This window comes from Solanum lycopersicum, chromosome 5, assembly GCF_036512215.1.
Source record: "Solanum lycopersicum chromosome 5, SLM_r2.1".
NCBI lineage: Eukaryota > Viridiplantae > Streptophyta > Magnoliopsida > Solanales > Solanaceae > Solanum > Solanum lycopersicum.
In genome coordinates, this window is record NC_090804.1 from 22,531,223 (window position 1) to 22,544,490 (window position 13,268).

General features: G+C 33.2%; 1 protein-coding gene across 3 annotated transcripts; it reads left to right on the forward strand.

The window, feature by feature from the left end:
- Positions 1-2,985: 2,985 nt before the first annotated feature.
- On the forward strand, positions 2,986-9,103 carry LOC101267115 (uncharacterized). 3 transcript variants are annotated; one of them, XM_004239224.5, is made up of 3 exons: positions 2,986-3,278; positions 6,301-6,604; positions 8,304-9,103. In XM_004239224.5, the coding sequence occupies exons 1-3, from the start codon at positions 3,104-3,106 to the stop codon at positions 8,878-8,880; spliced, it is 1,056 nt and encodes a 351-aa protein (XP_004239272.2). In that variant the 5' UTR covers positions 2,986-3,103; the 3' UTR covers positions 8,881-9,103. The 3 variants fall into 3 exon arrangements, with proteins under 3 accessions (XP_004239272.2, XP_010321062.2, XP_025886934.2); XM_010322760.4 differs by having other exon boundaries at positions 3,022-3,278; positions 6,385-6,604; XM_026031149.2 differs by lacking the exon at positions 2,986-3,278 and adding an exon at positions 4,946-6,159.
- Positions 9,104-13,268: the final 4,165 nt, after the last annotated feature.

The window sequence follows — 13,268 nt, forward strand, 5'->3', positions numbered from 1 at the left end:
TTGGCATATTCAAGTCCTTAGTAACAATAATGTGCTTCAATTTATCCCTTGTTGAATAAAATTATGATTTATATTTTCTTTCCTCGTGAATTTTAATTTTAATTGTTGAGGTTAAGGTCCTTCGCATAAGATTAATTTGAAGAAAAAGTAGTAGAGAGAAACAACAGTAAAATGGCTAAAGGATTTAATTTTTCGAGGCATAAATTATGTTACTAAAAACCTAAACTATTTGTTTTAAAAATGGACAACCAAACCTGATTAGTTTTTTAATATTTAAAGAATTAAATTCAGCAAGTTTATAGTTAAGGGACTAAAACTTTTAAGTGTATCGTTAAAAGATCAAAGCTGAGAAGTTTTTGAATAGTTAAAAACTAAATCCATAAGTATATAGCTGAGAGACCAATTTAAACCTACTCTTAGGGTCGTTTGGTACAAACATTGATAGTGCAGGGATTAGTAATGCATGGATTAGTAATACAGGGATTAGTAATGCAGAGATTAATAGTGCAGGGATTATTTTTTGTCAAGTGTTTGGTTCACTACTTTCCACTTAATTTTGTGTTTAATTTATAATTATACAAAAAAAATTCTTTCCTATTATACCCTTGTGTTATTATGAGTGTTAATTTCATATAATTGGGTCAAGGTAGATAACCACCGGACCGGATAATTTTTTTAAAGAATTATTTATTCTATTAATTAGTTAAATCAAATATATATATATATATATATATACACACACACACACACACACACACACACACATATAATTGTTATTAATTTTAAGGTATGATGTACCACTGAGAAGATCATTGATGGCACAATGTATTTCTAATTTTTTGTGGGTCAAGTATATATCTTAAAATTAGCATAGATTTAAGACTACTTATATTGTTAATACCTAAAGCTTATTTTTATTTTTATTTTTATATTTAAAACAAATAGTTCAAGTGGGTAATTGACAAATTATCATGAATATAAAAAAAATAAAAAAAAATGGAGATAAAAATATTAGTAAAATCATTAAATTACACCAAACGAATTTGAAGAATCAAAAAAGAACATTTATAACCACTATAATATAAATAAAAAGGAAATTAAACTACAAAAGAAATTTAAAAAAGAATAAAGGGTTAGTTTAGTCATTTAGGGATCTTATCCAAGGTTTAACAAACCTTGGATTAGTTATCCCTCCATTTCTAACGGGTAAGATAATACCACATATGATGGATAAGCAATCCATGGATTAAATTAAATGAAGTAACAAAACAATGTATTAGTTGGATTAAATTTAAATCCATATTTTATTTTATCTAATACCGCCTACCAAACGGGTCCTTATAGTTAAGAGACTATGTCATTTTCTCTATATTGGAGAGTGTATTACTAATACCATAAATTCCTAGGTATTAGTAATATCAAGGAATTTAGTGCATGCATTAGCATTTCAAAGACACAAACACCCCTCAAAATGCCTTATATATTTTTTCAAAATAATTGAGGATAGTTTTATATAATACATGTTGCTTTCAAAACACCAAACTAAACAAGGCATAAGAAATAATTTATATATAACTAATGTAAGCATAACTTACAAACATTGCTAACATAACATTATGTTTACACAGTCTTCCATTTTTATGATTAATTTAATTAAAATTTACTAATTTAAAAATATAAAGCAATCTTTTACTATAGTAATTAATATCAGTTTATCAATTAATATATTCTCAAAAGACAATATATGACTTAAATATTTAATTTAATATCATTGATAAATATTCTTATTTCTTTAATATAAAAAATAATTTTTATTTTTAAAATAGTTTTAAAAAAAGAATTAGTAAGTAAAATATGTAAAAAGAAAAAAATCTCCACAATATGCCCAAATACTACCGGCTAGGGTTTCATACAGAAAAAAGACAATCTACACGGAGTGCGGCATCAGAGAGAGGGAGAGCGCAATATGGGTTCGCGTGAGAAAGACCAGCCGACACCGCACCTGAGCAGCCTAGTTGTACGACCTACTGACAGCGGCGGAGAAAATGGAGGTGGCGGTGCAGGTAGCGACTACGAGCCAGGTGAGGTTCGTCGGGATGCACCGCCGTATTCACGTTCCGATCGATTCTCTGATACCCATGGTTCGTCCTTATATAAATTCATTAAATTACACCAAACGAATTTGGAGAATCAAAAAAGAACATTTATAACCACTATAATATAAATAAAAAGGAAATTAAACTACAAAATAAATTTAAAAAAGAATAACGGGTTAGTTTAGTCATTTAGGGATCTTATCCAAGGTTTAACAAACCTTGGATTAGTTATCCCTCCATTTCTAACGGGTATGATAATACCACATGTGATGGATAAGCAATCCATGGATTAAATTAAATGAAGTAATCAAACAATGTATTAGTTGGATTAAATTTTAATCCATGTATTATTTTATCTAATACCGCCTACCAAACGGTCCTTATAGTTAAGAGACTATGTCATTTTCTCCATATTGGAGAGTGTATTACTAATACCATAAATTCCTAGGTATTAGTAATATCAAGGAATTTAGTGCATGCATTAGCATTTCAAAGACACAAACACCCCTCAAAATGCCTTATATATTTTTTCAAAATAATTAAGGATAGTTTTATATAATACATGTTGTTTTCAAAACACCAAACTAAACAAGGCATAAGAAATAATTTATATATAACTAATGTAAGCATAACTTACAAACATTGCTAACATAACATTATGTTTACACAGTCTTCCATTTTTATGATTAATTTAATTAAAATTTACTAATTTAAAAATATAAAGCTATCTTTTACTATAGTAATTAATATCAGTTTATCAATTAATATATTCTCAAAAGACAATATATAACTGAAATATTTAATTTAATATCATTGATAAATATTTTTATTTATTTAATATAAAAAATAATTTTTATTTTTAAAATAGTTTTAAAAACAAGTAATTAGTAAGTAAAATATGTAAAAAGAAAAAAATCTCCGCAATATGCCCAAATACTACCGGCTAGGGTTTCATACAGAAAAAAAACAATCTACACGGAGTGCGGCATTGAGAGGGAGAGCGCAATATGGGTTCGCGTGAGAAGGACCAGCCAACACCGCACCTGAGCAGCCTCGTTGTACGGCCTACTGACAGCGGCGGAGAAAATGGAGGTGGCGGTGCAGGTAGCGATTACGAGCCAGGTGAGGTTCGTCGGGATGCACCGCCGTATTCACGTTCCGATCGATTCTCTGATACCCATGGTTCGTCCTTCTGTTATCATTTTTTTTCTTTCACAATAATTGTTTATCAATTATGGAGCCCTCAAAGTCAATTAGTTAACTTTTCAAACTATTGTATGGATCTTAACGTGTAGATCGAACAGGAGTACATTGATCTGATTTTTGGTGAAAGTTATAATTGTTTATTTTTGCTGGAATAATTAACTCAGTGTAGTCTCCTTTTTCTCATGGATGTGGCGTGTCATTCTTTTCATAGCGGGTTAACTAATGCATTTTCGAACTGTTACGGTTTACTTTTTGGGTGATAATTGCTCACAGTTGTCTCATTTCGCTTAAACATTTGTGTCATCCGTTGAAATGTGGTTATCAAGTTAAATTGATGTCAACAATGGTGAAACCTAACAGTTGGTGTCCTTTATATCAATCCTACTTACACTCCATTGCCTAGTAATGTAATTATTTGTTGGAAAATTAGGGTATCTCTAAGTTCTACAGTATTCCTACAGTTGTAATGTGTAACCAAAGAGATTCCGCATAAAAAAGAATGTAACCTAAAGACTCTTATCAGAAGCGTGGTTTGTTATAAGTGTCAATAGTTAGTTCTTTGCTTCTAATCTGTTTCATTCTTCATTTAGCCCATGTTATTTCTAAGATAACGTAGCACTTTTAAGAAAAATGTGCTATATTTGATTGTAGTTCATCTTCAGTTAAAGTGGTGTTATCATCCCTGGTTCACTGCTCTGTGTAGTATGATCTAATCATCTTGGTCATCTTTCCTCTGATTTTCACTTGCACATTTTGTCTATTTGATCAGTTCCTAATCATTTAGTTATTTTGTATGATAGAATCATCTTAACATTCTCATTTCGTTGAGGCTTTGCCTTGTGGCTATGTTGGGCATTTAGAGGCTCAACAATCTCTCCATTTAGTATAGATGGTCTCACAACCATTATTTTTCACTTTGCTATGACTGTGTCTGTTGCATGACACCCTCATAGCACATTTCGAGTTTGGTCTTGATATTTTGGTCTAGTTTTGTTTTAAAATTTTCTTAATTCTTACGCATGGTTACATGTTGTGCATACATCCTATCTTACTTTTACTTGTCCTAGGCCTTTACTTTCTGGAGTATGTCTCCACTGTTCAAGCTTTTGCAGTGAACTACCTCGCTGGTTTCATCAAATAAAACGATACGGCCCTGAAAGTATAAACCATGAAAGTCATGTTGTATACTATTGGTGAGCTCATATGCAGCTAGCTTAAACAATTAGAGGGTCAACTTCTTTGTGAACTTCTTTAATTTTCTCCCTAATTTTTGTATTTTGTAGTTCATGATCAGTTCCTTCATATCTAATCCCTTAGTGAAGTTGCTACAGTTTGACTCTTCCTATCTTTCTTGAATCCACTTGTTAGGGGCTCTTACTATAGATAATATCTTTGAGGTAGTTTGGGAGATTTACAGGCTTTAGGCAATCAACATGACACATTTGAGAGATCTATTTCATCAGACAGATCTTTTTTGTGCCAAGCCTCTACATTTCTCAGCGAGATGTAACACCTTTTATCCACCCACTTGATTCCCATTGTTCTCCAGTATCATTTATGGAGTGTTAAATTGTGAATGAATTTTGCTATTGTGTTTTACAGCTGAGCACTTTGCCTGGTGCAAGAACTTTGCTCTTGAAGAAGGCACATGGTGGGGTTCTGGTGAGAAATTTTGTTGGGTATTTTGAACAGGAAAGTATATATCAAGTATTATATTTTATGGACTTTTGCATGGGCTGTGAACTCTTGGTATCATGATGTGTTTGACGGGATAGCACTATTGATGGACAGCTTGTATGGATTGGAGAATGATACATGAGATATCTGAGAATACTGATCCATCATTGAATGGTTGATGTTGTGAATGAAGTGTTTTTGCTGATTGTCTTTATAGTTGTATAGTTAAGTGGGGGTAAATTCTGCCAGGGTGATGAGTTGAAACTGGTGAAACATGACAAAGACTCCAACTCCTCATGAAGAGGTCATTTGGTAGACACTGATTGTCTGGGTATTGGTGTTTTGAGTCCATCTGAATCCTTGTCCATTGGATTCAGGGAAATAATGAATGTTTTAGTCTTTTCAGTTTTTGCTTTCTCCAATTAGCAGTGGCTTTTGGGATTTATTCTTTTAGTACTTTAATTTGGTGGTTAAGTAGGAGTTGAATTGGGTATGCATATGGATTAGTTGCTTTGTTGAAGATTAAATTTTGGTGAATAAGAGATTCCATGTAAGTCGCGAACGCATCAATTCCATATAGAAGCTTGAACTTAATAGGACTTATCAACATACTGTGAGCTGGTTTACGGAAAGGGTTTATTGAGTTCAGTGATTGGATTCTCTCAGCCATTTGCACAAGCGTTTACGGTGATTATGGTTGATTGCATTCAATTTGCAGTCCTTTGGCTGAGGTGTTGGATTGTGATTCAATTGTTAGCAGTTTGATAATTTATGGTATGCTCTTTACCTGGATTGTTATCAGTTCAGTAATTATAAGGTCTCTTGGCTCTGGAGCAGTTTGGAGTCTGGCTTGAAGTTCCCAATTACTGCTTACGTTGGTAGTGTTGGTTATGAAAATGGGTGTTCTATTTGATTCGGTTAGAGGGAATTAATGTCGACCGTGAAATGTGTGTCGCCGTGCTACTTGCTTAACTTTTAGTAACCAAGTCTATTTTTCCTCGAGGATTTCAATAAATTATCATGTCAGCTGTGGATGATACAGAAAAGTGTAGTTTTCTACGGTTGATGCACTGTAATAATTTAAATTGAGACATAACTTTGAAGACAGTCATCCTCTTGAGATTCACATTCTCTTCATGCTACTCTTTCTCTTATTTTCGACATCAGGCTATGAACAATGGTAACTGGTTACACAAGCATAATCCGATTGTTGTTGGCATTTCATGGGTTCCACACTTTAGCTTAATTAGGAAATAATATGGGTAACTTTCTCTCATGATATAGTGCCTCTTATGTTTGGGATTCGCTGGATTTTTTTCAGGATATAGAGCGCATGCAGGTTCTGTTTCACCTGTGCGCCATAGGAATGCAGATCATCGGTATAGTACTGATTTTGATCATTCAGGTGGCCCGCAACGTAGTCATGGATTTGGTAGCGGTAGAGATCCTGGTAGACATCGAGACTATTCCCCCCCTTATGGTCGCGGGAGACATGCTGGCAGGTTTGTTGGCAGAAGTTATGATGGACCTGGTTATGGTGGACGGCAAGTTAGAGGAGAAGGTCTGCCTAGAAGCAATCCAAATGTACGGCCAAGAGATGGTGATTGGATGTGCACGGATCCCTTGTATGTTCTTTCTCTCCCCTATTTTCTGTTAGCATTGAGTTGTCATTTAAATGTGTCTAATTTCTTTTCTTCTAAACTTATGGTTTTCCTTCATTGCCTAAAAATGTTATGGTATCTCTGCTAAGATTGTGACTTAGTGGAATTCCTTGATTGAATGCATTGAATTAATTGAGAGTTTCAATATGCTGTTGTCGTATCAGTATTGTGAAAGGCGCTCGCCTTTCACCTTTGGCGATAACGCGAGGCGAGGCAAGGCACTTTCGCCTATTTGTCTCGAGGCGAGGCAAGTTGAAAAAGGCGACCTTATGGGGCCCTTTGGCGACTTTCTGTCACCAGCCTTCTTATTTTTTTAATTTTTTAAAGGTCTGATTTATAATTAAAAGCCAAAATTAGGGTTTTTTGGGAACATTCCACATTTGCGATTGCCTCCTCTTCTCCTCAATCGCAAACCCTTCGTGTTTGCCTCCTTTTTGCAAACACCGATTTCGCGACCTTCTTCTTCAACTAACTTCGCGGCTACTGCTGCTTCACCGCTTCGTGACTGCTGCCATGTACATTTCTTCTTCTTCAGTTCTTCTCTTCTTCTTCTCGTCCAATTCTTCTCTTATTTTCTTCTTCTTCACTTCTCTGTTTTTCACGCACTACTGTGCTCTGTTTTCAGTGTGGTAGGAAGCAGGGTTGTTCACTCACTCGGTGTTTTGTTCACTATTTGTTTTTAAATTTAAATATTTGTTAATATATGTATTGCTATTAAGATTTTTGGATATTTGTATGTGCAATTAAAAATTTTAATTTTTGGTATCAATTGGCACCTTAATTCAAAAAGGGGAGCGCCTCGTGGCGAGACAAGCCCTTGTCGCCTCTCTCTGTCCAAAACACTGTGCTGTATAAGGATCGTCTGCATGGTAGATAGTCTCTTTAGAACTTCTTGAGAACCAACTTTCATTTGAAGTACTTGAAAATGATTCTAATTACTAATTGGTTTGAATTGCAGTAAATGATTTTTGCACCTATGAATCCTACGACTAAGATTGTGACTCAGTAGAAGTCCTTGATTGAATGGATTGAATTAATTGAGAGATTCAATCTGTCATTGGTTTACAAGGATCGGCTTGAAAACCAGCTTTCATTTGAAGCACTTGGAAACATGATTCTAATCAATGATCAGTTTTAATTGCAGTTAAATGACTTTTGCACCTATGATTCCTACGCCTTACCTTCAGGTGACTTGTAACCAGATGAATCACAACTTATATTGGAGATCCCTCGTGCGAAAAGTTCTGTTTTGCCAAGGCTTAAAATAAATTTAAGTGACAAATAAACCATCATTCTATGCAAGAGCTTAGACAAAGATAACTTTGCTGCTAAATGAGAAACTAGCAAGAATATTGAATGGATTTATTTAATTTTTTTCTGATTATTTGTAATGATTGAACTACTTCAATAGTATTCAGTTCTAGGAGTAGATTTTGAAAGGACTGATGTACCTTGATTTTGTGGAAGCAGTAATGATCATTGACATTGCATAGCACTTTGGTTGTTCAATGATATCTATTGCTGACCTGTGTCTGTGAATACAGACTTATAAATCACGGCGAGAACTATAATTGCTTACCTCCTAAGAAGAAAAAGGGGAAGTAAATGTCTGCTGTTCTAGATTTCATAGCTGTGTATCTTACTCGGCTTCCTGACATTGCAGGTGTAACAACTTGAACTTTGCAAGACGAGAGAACTGTAACAAGTGCAAAAGGCCTCGATATGCACCTCCAGGAAGTCCTCGGAGGGGTTATCCCAGCCCACCTCCTCATCATCGCAATCCTGGCCCCCCAATCAACCGTTCTCCAGGAAGGTTTGTGAATGGGTATAGGTCCCCTCCTCGCGGCTGGGCTAGAGATGACCCCCGAGATTTCAGAGCTGGTGTTCCTCATTCAAGATTTGAAGGGAGGTTTGCAGATCCTCCAATCCGTAGAGATAGGCCTGCTTTTGCTGATGCTGATGGTAGGGATCGAAGTAGGTTTGAGCGGCCTCCAGCCCTGGATTGGGGACATAGAGAGCGCGGGAGAGACAGCTATTTGAGTGAGAGAAAAGGTTATGAAAGGCGAACACCATCTCCACCTCATCCACCAGTACTACCACCTCGTGGCCAATGGCCACGTGATACCAGGGAAAGAAGCCGTTCTCCAGTGAGAGGTGGACCACCGCCCAAAGACTATCGCCGTGATGTATACATGGGAAGGGGGCGAGATGATCGGAGGGTTGGACGAGGTGCATATTAGCTGGTGTTGAAATGATTATAATTGTTGAACTGTGTTTACTGGTTAGCGAAGGTAAAGCGACAAATATTTTCCTAGAACTAGTATTATCCAAGCACATATTTTCTATCAAGTTAAGAATCTGTTTATGTAACTTTTAATTGTGCAGGCATTTGCAATTTCTGTACCAGAAATAGATTTTTGGGAATTCCCTTTGACTCAAACATATTATCCTCATTTCTCAGCATGTCTTGTGGTATTGTTGTTGCGATTATTAGTATTTAATGTCTGTCTTAGTGCCGTGCTTATTTAAGCTGCTTACCCCCCCCCCCCCCATATATATATATATATGTCTTAGTGCCGTGCTTATTTAAGCTGCTTACCCCCCCCCCCCCCCCCCCATATATATATATATATATATATGTATATATATATATATGCGCTTGTTCCATCTCTTGATGGTTTTGTTTGCCCAACTGTTCATAATCTTGATTCTGCTGTGAACATTGTACAGACCTAAATTATAGTTGGTGAGTAGGGCTGGTTTATCATTATAGTCTTGTAGGTGACTTAGTTTCAATTTTTTCTTTATTGATCTTGAGTTCTTGACTTGTTATTATCAATCATTATTAATCGCGTGAAATGGGTATTTTACCGAGTCGACAAGGAATTTCATTAAAAACTGATTGGAACAACTCAATGAATTTCGTAGATCGTTTTAGTAGGGCCTTAATGACTATAGATTGAACTTATTCAGTTCTTACAGAACAATGGTTGCTTATTCACGGTCTAATTATATCCATTTGGGGATCAATGTCCCGAAGAAATTCAATAAGTAACTAATGATCCTGTTATACATATGTTCTTTCCTGATGAATTGTATAGTTTTATAATTTCATGACTAAACAAGCTATCAAATGAACTGTAACTACAATTACAACGAATTCGAGTTAATATATGCTCTGAGGTTGAAAATATCATACAAAATTTTAAGAAAAAAAGAGCCCCTTAATTACATAATCCTAAAATGAAAATCAGAAATTGAATTCATTATAAGATCAATTTATTCTTTTTTGAAAATGGTATGCAATCACTCAGATTTGAATCAAGATGCATTAGCACTGCTTCCTAAGAGCAGCATGTCTATCAATTTTTTCATAGCTGCTTGTCTTGAACTAATAATAGCCTATGAATAAGCAATTTGTCAAGATTGAGTAGGCTATTTAAATAATCATTCAAATGGATCAATAACAATACAAGTTGTTCAAATAGGAATTTGAGGTCGAAGGTTCATTAATTTTTTTATTTGAGTTGAGTCTTAGTTTTTTTTTTAATTTAACCAGTGACTTTTTTATATTTAATGCTTTCTTCGAATTCAACTGTTGTAATGAAACCATTCTTTCTCAATTAAGTAAAATAGTTCAAAAAGTCTTGATTTCATTGTTTAAGCAGTAACTTTCACACATAGCAAACATAAAAATCATATTTGTATGATATAACTATAGTTCATAATTGTGCTCCATAGCAAAAATAAATATGTATATTTCGCTACACATATTCAGGGTGGACATAAGTATCGAAAAATCGAATCGAATAAAAAAAATTTGATTCTTCGGTATTTCGGTTCGATATCGATTCTTTTTTTTCCGGAACGTCGATTCGGAGTTCGGTTAAGGGTCTCAAAACTACGATGCACCGAAAGAACCAAACTTTTATTAAATAAATTTTAAAATGTTTATTCTATTAATGAATTTTTTTAACTTTACTTGGCACATTTCAATTTTTATATTTAGAGCCTAAACTTAAATAACAAAAATCTAAATAACAAAACAGTAAACCCTAAAGACCTAAAGTCTAAACAAAACAAAACTCAATTTAATTTAAGTTTGAGCAACAACTTGGTATTTCTACTATCTACGTTTACTTTATGATTTTGTCATTTTATGTTGTTAATTTGAAGTGTGAACAACAAATTGATGTTCTTACCTTTTTTTGTTAGACGGTTAGTTGTTACTTTGAAGTTTGAAATGTGAAGTGAATAACAATTGTTACTTTATCCTATTCTCGCTTTATTTTTATTCACTTTAAAAACACCGAAGTAAATCTAACCAAACCGATCAAGTTTGATTTGAAATATCGTGCACACTTTTCTAAAATAGAATACCGAGGAACCAAATCGAAATTTGATTAAATCGAACCGGAGAATCAAACGCCCACCCCTAATACATAGACAAATGAACGTATTATAATTTCACTATACATATACAAAAGAAAACAATTGTATAATCTGCTTTGCTATACATATAAAGAAGATCAATTGTTTAATCTGTATTTGTATAAAGCAAGAAAAGGGAAAGACAAAAAAAAATTGAGCAGGAGAAGATCGTATTTATATAATCATAAGTGTATAGAACGAATATATATGCATTTTTCTTTGTATATACAATTTTCTCTCGCTTTATACAAACACAAACACAATGTATACATTTGTGTTTGTATAAAGTTAGAGAGGTGAATGAACGAGAGAGATTTGAGAGAAACGATATCCGCGAGAGGGGAGAGAGGGGGAACGTAAATATATGTATTATATACAATATTCTCTCGCTTTATACAATACAAATACATTTTATACATTTGCGTAAGCGAGAAAGGCGAGGGAGAGAACGAGAGTGACGAGCGAGATTCACCAATAGAGAGGTGAAATAGTAACATTTTGCTATGGGGTACAATTATATCAAACTATGGTTCTATTATTTAATTTGAATTAATAATTATCTATTAAATAAAATTTCCCTTCTTTTTTTTTTTCATACATCTAAAATAAAACAAAAAAGGAATTTTGACGACAAAATAAAAAGAAAAGAACCAATTTCGCATAGCTAAAAATTCAAAATTAGTCATACAAAATTTCATTAAGCAATTTTCTCTATTGGGTTAAGAACGAGATATACACGAGGTCTATATAATAATTCAGAGAAAATTAAAAGTGAGAAAGTTTGAGAAAATAAAAATATTTCAAAATAGAATCAATTAATTTTGACGAGTTCTTAACTTTCACTAATTTTTTTTATATACATTCTTCTATAGTATGTAAAAATAGAATTTTATTATGCAAATAGGTAGATGGAAAAAATAAAATTTTCCAGCTTGTAATCGAAATGATCTTTATTCTTTTGTCAATAAAAAAGTTAGTATCAATCACTATGAATCGCATTACGGGTACACTATTGGTTAGAAGTCGTATAGCTTGTGTGTTGGCCCATATTACATTTTGAGGAAGTTAGACGAATTATTTCTATATAATTAGTTAAGGTATTTACATTTAATTATATTATGTTGTGTTTTTTTAAATAAAAAAAAATTGTGGCTCGTAGGCCAATTTTTTAAGGAAATTTTACACAAATTTCATACCGTTAAGAGCTAATTATATTCTATCCCTTCATTTTTTAAATTACAATTTTTTTTTGAATTCAGTAAAATTCGGATACATTCAAAATGTCTTGATCCATTGTGTCTCGGTTTTAGATACAACGCTCAATGTTTCGATACATCACATTTCTGTTTTGAATATATTAATGAACATCTCGATACATCACATATAGTGATGTATCCGACTGACACATCGAGCAAAATGATGTATCACGTTTTAGATACACCGCGTATAATGATTTATCCGACTGATACATCGTGTAACTAATGTATTTGAGAATAGGAGAAAATAGAGATTTTTGTAACTTTTTCAAATGATAGGAATTTTCAAAGAACATGGTAAATAAGTTGTGTATTTAGATAATTTTTTTATTTTATTAAGAAAAAACTACACAATAAAATATTTTATGGTTTGTATTTCTGTACTTTGTATATCCTGTACCTCGATCTCCATTGTAGTCATAATGCTAGTCCTAAAGTCTTTTTGTTTGTAGTTGGATTATTTATTTCTATATAGCTATTTAAGGTATTTACATTTAATTATAAATATGCAATGTTTTTTTTTCTTAAAAAGATTGTGGCATATGTGGAGTCTATCTCATATTTTTGGTCAACTTTTGCTATTCAATTACTACAAGTAATTATTAAAAAGTAATAGTGAAAAGAGTTAAAAATAAAGATTTGGCGGTTGACAAATTGGTAAGATTTGCAACCCTTTTTGACTTTGCTATATTTACCTGTGTCATTAAAGACATAAACATGATTTTCCTTTTCTATAAATAGAGCATTCTTGCCCATTTGTAGAATACACCAAGTTAGAGAGAAAAAATCATTTTAAGAGCAAAGTGAGGTATTAGTTTGTGAAGAAAAATAGAGTGTGAGCGATATTTTAGTAAGATGAAAATCAAAAGAGTGTTGTTCCTTTTGAGTGTGTAGTAGTCACTTTGAGTATTGTATTTGTGACTATACAATATAAAATTCCT

Excerpts from the sequence above, each read along its gene's own strand:
- LOC101267115 (XM_004239224.5), top strand. The coding sequence starts at position 3,104 with ATGGGTTCGCGTGAGAAGGACCAGCCAACACCGCACCTGAGCAGCCTC. Across the intron at positions 3,279-6,300 it reads TCGATTCTCTGATACCCATG|GATATAGAGCGCATGCAGGT; the intron begins GTTCGTCCTTCT and ends GATTTTTTTCAG. Across the intron at positions 6,605-8,303 it reads TGGATGTGCACGGATCCCTT|GTGTAACAACTTGAACTTTG; the intron begins GTATGTTCTTTC and ends CTGACATTGCAG.